This window comes from Pyxicephalus adspersus, chromosome 7 (assembly GCF_032062135.1).
Source record: "Pyxicephalus adspersus chromosome 7, UCB_Pads_2.0, whole genome shotgun sequence".
Classification (NCBI taxonomy): domain Eukaryota; kingdom Metazoa; phylum Chordata; class Amphibia; order Anura; family Pyxicephalidae; genus Pyxicephalus; species Pyxicephalus adspersus.
In genome coordinates this window covers 77,790,132-77,803,403 of record NC_092864.1, presented here as the reverse complement: position 1 = coordinate 77,803,403, position 13,272 = coordinate 77,790,132, and the positions used below count along the sequence as shown (strand labels likewise).

At 38.5% G+C, this 13,272-nt stretch overlaps 1 protein-coding gene across 1 annotated transcript in view; it reads left to right on the top strand.

The window, feature by feature from the left end:
* VPS35L (VPS35 endosomal protein sorting factor like) overlaps positions 1-13,272 on the top strand; it is a gene marked incomplete in the record, with an annotated part of 223,044 nt that overhangs the window by 69,280 nt on the left and 140,492 nt on the right. The window contains 2 exon segments of the mRNA XM_072419014.1: positions 2,687-2,809; positions 8,892-8,938. Of these exon segments, the coding sequence (XP_072275115.1) occupies positions 2,687-2,809; positions 8,892-8,938 (170 nt within the window).

The following is a 13,272-nucleotide window of genomic DNA, read 5'->3' as shown; positions in this document are numbered from 1 at the left end:
TCCTTTAATTTTATTAAAAGTATTTTTTTTTTACATGATTGTGTGTTTCAAACATTTTTTATATTCATAATATCTACTAGAACCCCTGTTCGGACATATTTCGGTAAGTTACAGGTCTACAATTTAAAAAAAAAGTTTCATGAAAAACAGTGGATCACTTTTGGTACAGAAATCTAGACCTCAGGTGGTTAATACCAGGTTCTGTTGACGCAGTCAGGTTACTCGTCATACCCGCTTTCCACGTCCACTCCAATGTTGTGCTGTCTTGTTGTGTCCACTCCAATGTTGTGTCTTTGTTCTGCTGGACTCTACACAGCAAAGCAAAGACACAAAAAAAAACCATTTTTTGTAAAAGGCTTTACTTTCTTAAATAACGCTTTTGGTGGGGGACACACATCCCCACTTTATTATGGTAACAAAACTATTCCCAAGGGCTATAATATCTACTAAAATTACTATTACAATAAAATCTTGCATCAAAAGGGGTTCCTCTGCTGTAAGCAAACTGGCAGAAGGCTTTTTCTCACTTTTGTGGTGGGCCCAGAGGGCTATGACTCCAAATCATCCTCCTGTGTCCAGTTCTTCCATACTCATCTGAGAAACATGTGCAGATTGGGAATTAAACAGACATCCAATGAGCCATAAACATGAAAAAAATGGTTACTGTGGTATATTTCCCAATATTTATATTTTATTTTCTCAACCCCCATAATAGTCACTTGCTGCCCTTTAGAGACGAGGGTTTCTGTAAATTGAGGTGGCTTTCACCCCAGTATCAATATTTAAACTGTTTCTAATTTTTCCAAAAAAGTCCAAATTTCCCTCTCTTTTCAATCTGGGCTCGGCCTTCCTTCTCATTACTGGCTCTCTCCTCACTCCAGTCCCCTATGTCTTGGAGTTCTGTCATCTGCTCAATGACCTCCTGGATAGTCGGCTCAGTCAGTCCAGTCAGTCCTAGCAATAAGGTCATCATTACTCCTTTAAAGGTTGGGGAAGCTGTCTTGATTATTTTATTTTGAGTGGGGGACAGGGGCTTGTGCATTGGATTCCTCTGCCTGTCCATCACATGACCGCAGTTTTCCTTGTCTCTTTTATCCTGTGACATCTCTCAGAGTATACCTGGGTTGTCTGCTCCTGGTCACTTTGATTCAGTGATGTAGAGCTGTCTACATCCCTTGGCCTGCTATGTCCAATATAGACATAGTATGATCCACCCCTGTCCCAGTAAAGACAGTGCAGAAAACATGAATGATGATATCTCGTGTAAGGGAATAAAAACTGTGTATATCTCCCCGACCTAATTTGATCCCCTCTGCTCCCAGCCGACAGCCATGTTACATGATTTTCACCTGGCCGCTGTCTGTACTTTTCATAAAAAACATATAACTTCATGCTGGGAAAAATCCTCCATGTTCACAGACTACTTTATTAGGTTACCTTGGTCTGTGACTCCTTTATATTTATCGATATGTGATTTTCGCATTTAAAACACAGATTTTCTTGTTGCGTGTATGTGATGTATACCCTTTAAACTTACTGCATTGTTAAACTTATACTTTTAGTGACTTAACATATCTATCACTTAACACATTAAAGTTTGGCTTAATCCCCAGACATGCTGGGTCCCTTATCTAAGGTTTTAACACGGCTGTTTGCCTTGGGCACACAGGGTATCAAAGACCACCACTAAAAGGAGATAAATGCCTAATATTTACCGCGACTATACATATGTAAGTGTATATCATGCATTTTGTGGAGTTAGACTCCATTTTGTGTATCACTTCTATTGATCACCATTATATAACACTCACTTATATGGTCCATTCAAACCACATTTGTATCACATTCCCTGAAATCTCAAAATGTTTTCAAAGGTTCAAAGAAAGGCTGACCTAGATAAATCCACAGATCAGCTGAGGGTACAGAGGGCTCTACCAAAATATGTGTAATTTCAGTCTCAAAACGAAATATTCTGTGTGCACTATCCCAGCTTACATTCTTTTTTTTTTTTTTTTATCAGATATTGACATTTTTTAAGGAGAAGAATATTAGACCCATTACAATATTATGAACATTCAAGACAGAAGGGAAAAAAAACGAAGTATCAATTTACATATAATCATCTTTCCTAAATTAACATGAACTACATACAAATGGCAAAAAGGTTTTGTTTTTAATGTACATTTAAGAAATAATGTCCTCCAATATATTATGAATGTTGAGATGACCGACAGATAGCATGAAGACTTAGCTAAGACTATATATATTTTTCTTTGTATTGGACTCAATACAGCTATTTTGTATTGAATCTAATGCAAAGTGATTTGCATTGCCGCTAACTCCCAGCCGCACCAACGTCAGGGGAAACCCAGGAAAACTGCAGTTAGCGGTTGGAAATCGGAGGAGCAGGACGTGTCCCCGGGATATATATATATATTCTACTTTTACTTAAGTTGACCTTTTTGAAGTAATCCTAAAAGAAGCTCTGCGTGAGGGGCATATGTGTATCTTTACAACTAATAATTTCTGGGTCTGTATATTGAGATGAGGTTTAAAGCACATATCTTTTTAGATCCTTACATAAAATATACATGTTGAAGTACTTGGAGAGTTTGTAGTGAGTATGAAGAGTGCTGTTTATGTATATTTGATCTAACAAAGTGGCATTTTTTCATCAACCTTTCAGATTCACAGTGACATCATACAGAATCAGTTGGTGATTCAGGCTGTAGAGATTCCTGTATATCTCACACTCTATTCTCCTGCTATAGACTGGATGCTGAAGTGCATTACTTATCTTGCCCCAGAGGTATACATTTACATTTTTTATACTGCTATAATATTTATTCTATTATATATGTTTTATGTATGGAAGGATGCCAAACTTGTCCTTATTAACATAACTTAATACATAAGCAGAAGAGAACTTGTTAGCGTATCATTTCATAAACCTTCCCTTTGCTGTATGTTACATAAAATTGAAATTGTAGTCCTCAGTAAAAGGCTTTCTGTTGCTACTTGGTATGCTGACCAGTTTGCATGAATAAATTCACAATATGCATCAACCTTACAGTGTTTCACAAAAGCCCTGCCTTTTTTCGTTTAAAAGCAGTATTTGTCCAAAGGATAAGAGACAGTGTTGTGATTGTGCTGCGGGTAGAATCAATCATTTTCTTAGTCGTCTTTTCCCCAGACTGGTCTATGACAGACATTTTTGACTTCCACCATATACTGCATGAACCCAAGGATTTACATGATAGTGGAATTTTAGAGTCAGCCTTTAAAGTCTAGTATGTAGCTGCTGACTCTGGATGATGCTTAAACAAATGATTCTATCCTGTAGGGAGAAGCAAAAAATGGCTATTGTCAGAGAGAGCAATTTGATCGCCATTGGAGATAATAATCAGCTTAAGTTTTGCTGTTACACCTCCTACCTAGTAAAGCAGAGGTCCCCAAACCACCATGCTTGGACCAGTCCCAGGCTGTTATGAACTGTGCTTCAGCTGTGATCTCTCTCCTGTCATTTAATTCAGCTAATCATATAAGCTGGCTTGAACAGTTAGAGGCATATGAAAGTAGGGAATTTTGAAGTTACTTAGGGGAAGGGGACATGGGAGGATTTTTTCCGTATTGGAAGGTAAAATTCCATGTTGCATAGTTCTCCCCAGAGGGTTTTAGCCCGTTGCTTCTCCCGGCTGCTGTGATTACCCCGCCCACCTCTCCTCGGCAGCTTTCATCTTCCGAACAGATCTCAGTGAGGCTGCTTTGTGCTCTGTGTCATCCGTCAGAGGACTGCTGCTGCCGATGAGAGGTGAGTACACAGTTCAGCCTTCATGTAAAAGGGACACAGGCAGCCCAGCCCCCATCTCATAGCACGAGCTGGGATTTCTATTTAAAAAAAAAACAAAAAAAGCTGCCGTTGAAATGGATCCACTGCTAGAGCTGTGTGTGCATGTCATGTGCATGTCAAGAGCATGTGCTTCTCACAGCTCTGTGTGTACAAACCTCCATATCTCCTAAATTGTATGTCGCAATGACTTGTAATTTTCAGGGTGCACAGGGGACCCTCATAGATACTAGTTACTACAAGCCCCCCACCTCTAAAGAATTTCAAGATATGTACATGAAAATTGAACTTTGGGGTTGCTGTTTCAGAGGAAAGTGCAACTAGGAGTCCTAAATTGAAAATGCAAATTGGGGACCCTGGAGCGACTAACATAACAAGGAGCATTGAGGTGGGGCTCCTAAATATATACCTACCTGTCACAAATCTATACCTATGAAACTACTGTATGCTTCTCTTCTTTGAAGCCCAATTTCTCTGAGGGTGGGGGTACAAAACTGAAAATATAGGTGCAAGTGGCGGGCACATTCTCTCTCCTTACAATCTCATTACTACAGCATCATTAGAACATAAAATACTCTGCCCACTAAAATGGGTTTCCCTGTCCTGTTACACATTCCTGTCTACTTAACTAACATTTTGAACTTTAATTGGGGAATGGGGGGGTGTAAGAGACCAAAAACATAGGTACAAGTGGGGAACATCTGTGACTACCATCCCCTAAAACTTCATCACTATGGCATCATAAGAAAATGAACTCTGCCCACTACATTTTATTGAGGTTGAGGTATTGGGAGAAATTGGGGTTTGAGGTAAGATGCAGACAGATATGTGTAACAGAGCAGGCAGCAAATTTTGCTAGGTAGAGATTTATTTTCTTATAATGCCATAGTAATTACATTTTAGAAGGGTTTAACCACTTGCACCTACAGTTTCAGTTTCCTATGCCTCCACGTCTAAAAATTTCAAGTTAATACAACTAACGGTTTAGGAAATATGTAGGTTTGACCACAGCGAGTTGTTAAGCTGCAGAATATGACAAGCAGCTTTTACACTCACATTGCTATCACACTGCGCTGCTGATGATATTACACACTGCGGATAAACGTCGCAGACAGTGTTTTTTATTAGAATATGGACAGTGATAAGAGGGGGTCACTGGCTGTCTTGTCTCCATCTGATATCACATGCATGATGCTATTAAAGCATCGCCACATTTTTAACATATTAAAGAGTGACTTTCTTTGTTATGTAATAGAAAAATGTTCGTTTTTTTGTGTTTTTACTTTTTTGGAGAGGACCTCTCCCCTTCAGTCTTTACTTCCATTTCGGTAAAGTCCAAAAGAGGAAATCCGCAGCCTCACATCCCAAGAGGCTCTGAACTGCTCCTTGTGTGCATGCATCTTCAGAGGCTTTCTTATAATGTAAAAAAAAAGTGTTCAATCTAATGCATGCACAATGCAAGGCAGCAATAGACGTACAAGTGAGCATTAGAGAAAAGGTGGAAGCTGAGCCAGTGTTGCTTGGCTAATTTTGTAAAAGAATCAAGTGAAAAAAAAAATGTTTTCACAAAAGTTCACTCTAACTAAATATAGACACAGGAGCACATCTGAAGTACGGCTGAATTCACACCGGCAGTAAGGTTACATTTGTCCATTCCTCATGCCAGGAACCACCGCTGCTTAAAAAACTAGCCTGAAAAGCTCTAGCTCTGGAAAAGCCCAGCACTTAACCGCCAGAAATCACTCATAAGGGCAAAATGTTTTTTGCTGCTAATATGAGCTAAGCCTAATTTGTTACACCGCATTCATTATACTATTACACTACTACAAAGGAATACACTCCTAAAACTTAGAACACTAGTAAGTTGGGTCACAATACATGGCATAGGACAGCTGTGGCAAAATACATAGAATAGAAAAATTGGATATACTAATGGGGAAGGCATTACAAAGTTGGAACAAAGTATAGGGAGAAGGTAGAATACTAAAAGAATAAGAGATTACTGGATACCCATGGCATATACAACTGGGAGCACTAATTTGCCGTGTTTTGCCACACCCCCTTTTTTACCACCCGGCTGAAAAAAAATTCTGGGGAGAACACTGATGTTTTATGTTTTGAAGGCCAAAGAAGAGAGAAGTTGAACAGTCCACAGGGTCCAGAGTGGGAGAATCTGCATCTGAGTAAATCAGAGTAATATTGGTCTAGTAGGCAGGTAGTAATGAGAGAAAATGAGTGAATAGTTAATGTCTGAAAAAATTATAGGGAATGCTTTTGCGGCTTATTTTTGGCCCGGATTGGTCACAGAATATATGCAGATATAAGTAAATTAAAAAGCATTTTTATTTGTAATAATTACATAAAAAAGAAAAAAACACTTAATTATAACAAAACAATACATACAGCCAGGCAAGGTAGTCACCGTGAAGTGGACCTAGTTGCTACCAATATCATGCATATTTCATCATGTAGCAAAGTACTGATATAAATGGCAGGACAAACTATATATGGGGTAATAATACTTAAATATTTTCTATAGTACCCACACAAGAGGTAACTGATCAATAGAATCCAGCAGTATAATGAAGCAGTGAGGGGTTTCATAGGGGCTTCTTCAGACTTTGTTTTAATGACACACTGCTAATAACAAGGAAATGGTAATTAATATTATAGACAGTATATAGTGCCAACATATTACTAAACACTGTGCATTAAATAGGGTTTGCAAATGACAGACCGATACAAACATTTAAACAATGCTCCTCCAATACAGGAGATGGAATTTGATGCTAATGTGAAATGGAAGCCAGTGTAGAGTATTGCATAGAGAAGCAGCAGAAGAGACGTGGTGGGGAAGTGGGCAGATTTTGGACATGTTGTGGTGGTGAAAGTGTCAGGACTTTTAGATTTTCTGAAGGAGAGGGCAGGGTCGAAAGTAACACCAAAACAATGTGATATGGGGGAGGGCCAAGTAACAATGTTATTAACAGCTAGAAATATGTCAGTGGGAGATTTGGAATGTGAGGGGGGAAGATAAGTTCTGTTTCATCTAGGGTGAGTTTTAGAAACCTGTCAGTTATCCATGTTGAGATGACCAACAGGCAGCATGAAGACTTAGCCAGGACTGGACAAGACAAGTCAGGGATGGACAGATGGATCTGAGTATCATCTGCATACAGATGGTACTGTAAACCAAAGGAGGATATGAGTTTGGCAAGTGAGGAAGTGTTCAGAGAAAAGAGAACCGGTCAAAGGACTTACCCCTGGGGAATATCATCAGGGAGTGGAGTGGGGGAGGAGGAATTACATGTGAAAGGAGCCGTCAAGACAGAAAGCAAACCAAGAGAGAGCAGTTTCACTGATACCAGTGGAGTTCATGATTTTGATTAGAAAGGGGTGGTAAACGGTGTCAAAACCAGAGGAAAGATCAAAAGGAAGGAATGAGAAGTTGCCTTTAGACTTGGCTCTGATGGGGTCATTGGCCACCTTAGTAAGAAGGGGTGGATATGTTTGGAGTGGCACAGTGAGCAGAGACATGTCTGATTTAGACGATCAATGTTTTGGTCAGAGAAGATACTTATAGGAGCAGGTGTGGGGTTTAGTAGAGAGTTGATTGATGAAAAGAGGCTGCGTGGGTTGAAAGCTTGAGAGCATACGACAGTGGAGAAATAATTTTGCTTGGCGACAGTGCAATGTTAAGGTGTTATACCCCTCACTTTGTAGTCAGTGAAGTCAGTACAAAGGCCAGATTTGCTCCACCTGTGCTTTGCTGTACGAGTAGTTTTTTTGTAGCCATCTCCCATCCTATTGTGTGTGAAATTCCCCCACCTACTAGATTGTAAGCTCTTCGGGGCAGGGTTCTCTCCTCCTGTATCACTGTCTGTATTAGTCTGTCATTTGCAATCCCAATTTAATGTACAGCACTGTGTAATATGTTGGCGCTATATAAATCCTGTTTATTATTAATAATAATAATATTAATAATAACATCTGGTGTGACTGTTGTGCCAGGGTTTAGGGTTAGCATGATGGGGGTAGCCGAAGGTGGCAGAGGCAATTTTTTTCAAGATCCAAAGTGTGTGGTTGAACTGGACGTAAGGCAGTTTGTAGGGAAGGGGGGGTTGGCGGCGTCGGAGTTGGGTGAGATGTCACCAGCAGGCAGCAGTTTGGGGGGAAAGTGAGTGAAGGAGCAGGCAGATAACAAGTTAACAGATCTTGGGAGCAAGAGAGGGAATAGAACCAGCAGAGTGAGTACAGGGAGATTGATACATTTAAACAGACGAAGGTGAATATTAAACAATATGGAAAACGGAAGTGAATGTGAGCTTGTAATGAAACTTGTTGAGTTCAAGGTGTGGGATAGGATGAATAAAAGTCAGTAAGGTGGCTTGTTGAAAAGGCAGTTCAGGATGGTAGCAGCAGAGGTAGTTTTGGAGTCTGGGTGGTTATTTGATGATTAATTCCAAAGGCATTAGATGGAAATTGCAGAGTGTAATGGTGTATCCAATCCAATTAATCCATTTTATTAATAATTTTTCCTTGATATTGGTGCTGTGTCACTAATTAAAAAGTCTGAGGAAGTATTTTTTTCTCACCTTGAATCATGTTACTATGCCATTAATTATATATAGAACAAGCATACACAAATTAACAAAGCAAAAGTTATATAGTCTATATGGGACAGCACAAAATTCCTGAGGTACTTTACAGACCCCCAACATCACAAAGATATCAGTCAAAGTGCACTACAACAATATAATACACATATCACTCTAGCAAGATTGTAAAATACATCAACATACCAACGCTAATAATGGCACAACGTATTCCACAGTTATATGCATGCTTGCTTTAGATGTGTATTTAAAACTACTGAAACCAAGATATCATCAAGATAAAAATGAAGTTGAATTGGGCAGAAAGGACACATTTAGTAGTTCTCTTGAAAATAAATTATTTATCTATTCTGTTCAGTTCACAGCTTTTGTGTTGTGATTGTATGTTCATTTTTGCATGATTAATCTCTGTTCATTTTGCTTGATAGGCTTTACTCACTGAAATGATGGAAAGGTGTAGGAAACTGGGAAACAAGTAAGTGTTCTCGGACAAATGTAACTAGTTTTATTGCAAGTGCTTTTTGTAAATGTAATTTTGATAATTACAAAAGGCTCACTTGTAACTCAGAGAATTATATATTCTTATTATATTTATATATAAAAAATTTAGTAATTTTAAAAAATTGTTTTGGTTATAACTGATTTGTTGACAACAAATGTATTCATAACACAGAGAAGCTGCTACAGGGGCAAATGAAACATAAAAGTTAATTTGTGTAAATTCAGTGTATCAAAATGTGTCACTTTACTCTAATAAGAAGGATAGAACCATGGGGAACGAGGAGACTGAGATACAGTGAAGATAGGTGGTATACATGTGTACTTACATGAATTGTGAAATGTTGGAAGTATCCTTTGTCCTCAGCTCACCGCAATAACCTCCTTCTTTCCAATACCCAGCTCAACTACATTTACACTTCTGCACACAGCTTATCCTGGCCCACCTTCAGCTCTTTAACCTCACTCCCCAGTCTAGTACGGTGGGTGACTCCGTGTGGTTCTGGTTCCTCCGTCTGCCTCCATGGCTGCGTGCCGCGCTTCGTCATGAAGAGGAAGTGACAGGACTGCAGTGCGCGCACGTGACTCCGCCCAAGCAAACACAGGCAGCTTCCCTCATCCCTCCCTAACGGAGACTGCAGGAGTTTGTTCACGGCCAGAACATCCAAAAGTCAGACACAGACAGGTTTCTTTTGCTGTGAGCAATACCACTTACTGTATATAAGCTTTAGAATGGGACATTAAATGGTACAGTATATAATAACTGTGTACTGTAGTCTTCTTCATGGGTAAATAAGGCATCCCCCTGAAAATAAGCCCTAGAGCATATTTTGGCCTTCCAAAAAAAATAAGACAGTGTCTTATCATCGGGGAAACAGGGTAGGTTTAGAAAATTCATTCTGTAAATGGATAGAGAACTGGCTTAAAGACCGCACCCAGAGAGAAGTGATCAATGATTCATATTCTTAATGGTCTAAGAAAATTAGTGATGTACACTGGGGTTCAGTGTTGGGATCATTATTGTTTACCATCTTTATAAAGAGTTTATGACACAGAGTTTAAAAGTACAATTTCTGTGTTTTCAGATGACACCAAACTGAAATAGAAAAAATCCATACAGGATGTCTATAATTGACAAGCAGACCTAGATGCACTGTTGGGGAGCCAAGTGGCAAATTATATTTAATATTGATAAATGTAAAGTTCTGCACTTGTGGGCAAACAACATGCATGCTTCATACTGTCTAGGGGTAATACATTTGGAGGAGTCAAAAATGGAAAAGGATCTGGGGGTTCTGGTAGATCCTAGACTTAATATTAGCATGCAATGCCAAGGTGCAATATCTAAAGCTAGTAAAGTACTTTATTTTATTAAAATAGGAATAGACTGCAGAGATTGAGACATAATACTGTCCTTGTACAAAGTATTGGTCAGGCCTCAATTAGAATATGCAGTCCAGTTTTGGGCACCAGTTCACAAAAATGATATTGTGAAACTGGAGTGAGTGCAGAGAAGGGCAACTAAACTAATAAGGGAAATGAAGGAGCTTCGCTATGGGGAGAGATTAGCTTAATCGAATCCATTCTTCCCTTGAGAAGAGACGTTTAAGTTTGACGTTTAAGTTTAAGTTCATTTATATAATAAATCCTATATAATGATAAGAAAGATATAAATTTATAAATGGTCCATATAGAACTCGCTTTTCAATTATTCGCTTTAAGGTCTTTCCAAAGGACAAGGGTGCACTTTGCATTTGGAAGGAAATAAGTTTATTCTCTGCATAAGGAAGGAATTCTTTACAGAAAGAACCATGAGAATGTGGAATAGGCTAAAGTAGTTTTAGCAAGTTCTATAGACTGCATTAAGAAAAAGCTGGATGCTTTTCTAGCAGCACAGAATGTAATGTGGGTATTAAAGTTTTAAAGTAAAGATTGTTTTAATCAGAGACTGTTGATCCTAGGAACATCCTATTGCCTTACAGGATCTGGAAGGAACTTTTTGACCCTGTTGGAGCAAATTGAATCAGTCGTTATGATCATGTCTTTTTGACCTACATCATGCGCATTTGTTTGCACTTTAGTGGTAAACAATCCTACTTTTACCTAAACACGCAGAAAAGCTGGGCTTTTCTCCTCTTACAATCAATTTTAAACCATTCTCTCATTGGGCCTGATTTAATAAAGCTCTTTAAGTCTTGGGAGGATACCTTTTCATCAGTGAAGCTGGGTTATCCAGAAAACCTGGAATGGATATCTTTAAAGTCATTTGCTAGCAAATGTTTTGAATCCTGGACCAAATCTATACCAGGTTTGCTGAATCACCCAGCTTCACTGATGAAACTTTATCCTCTCCAGCCTTGGAGAGCTTTAGACCTATTGTCTCTGGGCATATTTCTGGAAGATCATAAGATGAAAACATAAATACAATTAGTAAGTAATAAAACAGGTAAAGAAACATCAAAATATGCCAAATTTGCCAAACACCTCATTCACTGGCCACTGGTATGTTGTAGTACAGTCCTTTGAATCCCCATATTTTGCCCTTAGGCGCATGATGTGGGTTTTAGATTATTATACCTCCTCTGGAAATAGTGAAATTCCTTTCTAGTATCATTTCAGTCAGTGGACCAATATAATATTTGTACTCTTATGAAGATCACTTCCTCCTGGATAAGTCACATGATCAGAAAACATTTCTGCTTTAGGCATTGTAATACTGCATTGTACTATTATCCAACCTCCCACTGTGCTCTTCACATTGTTGTTGTTAATGGTGTTCCTGTCTGAATGTTCTGTGATTTTAGGGTCAGTAGTACAGTCCATCTTTTCCATGCTCTGTATATTCCTATTGTACAGAATTTCTAAAACCCCCCAAAAAAGTTTGTTATCACATGTTTCCTTTAAATGGTTTAATCTGTCATGCTTGACTCCAATGTTTTTCAAACAAAATGTGATGATAAAGGATGTTCTGGTGCTGTTGTAGCTGGTTCCTTTGCTAACATATCAACAGTATTATTCCAGTGGTTTTCTACTCTTCAATGGGCCACTACCTTTCTGATATTATTTTAGAGAACGACTGAGATTTGTCCTCTACTATCATCCATGGGGATGATATCCAATCTCAGCACTGTCCGTGTGCTCCTTTGCACACCAAGTCAGAGTCTGAAACCACATTAACGAAACCTTCATCTTTCACCTCTACAAGAACCTGTAAAAAGGCATCAGTTTTAACAAACTGAGAGAAATATGCACTACATATATAGGACAGACTTCTTTTTACGTTACCATCTTCAACACAAATTCCAGCAAATCCTTCTATTCTTCATTCTTGTGGTCAAAAGGTTGTGAAAAATCTGTTAAAACATTGTGGTGCAAACTTTTACCTTGCACTTGACACTCATAGGGTTCACCTTCAATCAATCCACCAACCAACACACTGGGTTCCTTCAGCATCAACCCCTGAATATTCTCTGCCAGTAGAGATGTAGTCCAACTTGCAATCTCTTACATTTAACATCTGTTTCTTTCCATTTGCCATCCGCAATACCAAACACTAGAAGTATATTGACTTGCTAGCATTTCTGGGTACCAGTCAATCTGGGTCACAGCACTATAATGTTTGTAGAAGGATCGATCTTATAAAATACATAGAAACTCCACAATCATCCTCAGAGACACATCATCAGGTTTATTGTCAGATTTAAAGACCAATTGCACATCAATGATAAGTCCTACTTAACTTATCACATTCAATGAATGTGGTCACTTAACTCCACATTACTCATAACTCCCCCACAGTCAATGAACATATGGATTCAAAAAATCAATTTCATATATAAAAGTTTAAGACCATTTTCACAACATTGAGGGTAATTTTATTTGTCAGTTGACCTGATCAAAATGATTATAAAAAAAAAAGCTTTGAAAGCATAGGGGGTTGTTATGGGAGAGAAACTTATTAAGGTTAAAAGCTCTTTAAGGAACATTGACATGTCCTAATGATCCCAATCCTGGGTTCAGTTTTTTATTAAGTTCAAACAGACAGAAAGTTTGTTACTTTCTTACTTCAAAAGTCAAATCTCATCCCTGTAAGATGTAATAAGTAACAAGTCTATTTTGTTACTTCTTAAAAGAAATGTAAAACACAATAATTTTCATTGAAGGCATTCAAGAATGTGCGATATATAGTGTCCTTTTAGAGGAAAGGTTATCTTCAGATCTCTTTAGGCTGTGGTCAGGTATAGATGAGTTGTTATCAAATGTTTCATTAAGTGGGTCTCCCAATAGGGAGTCTTTTAACCCTTGAACTAC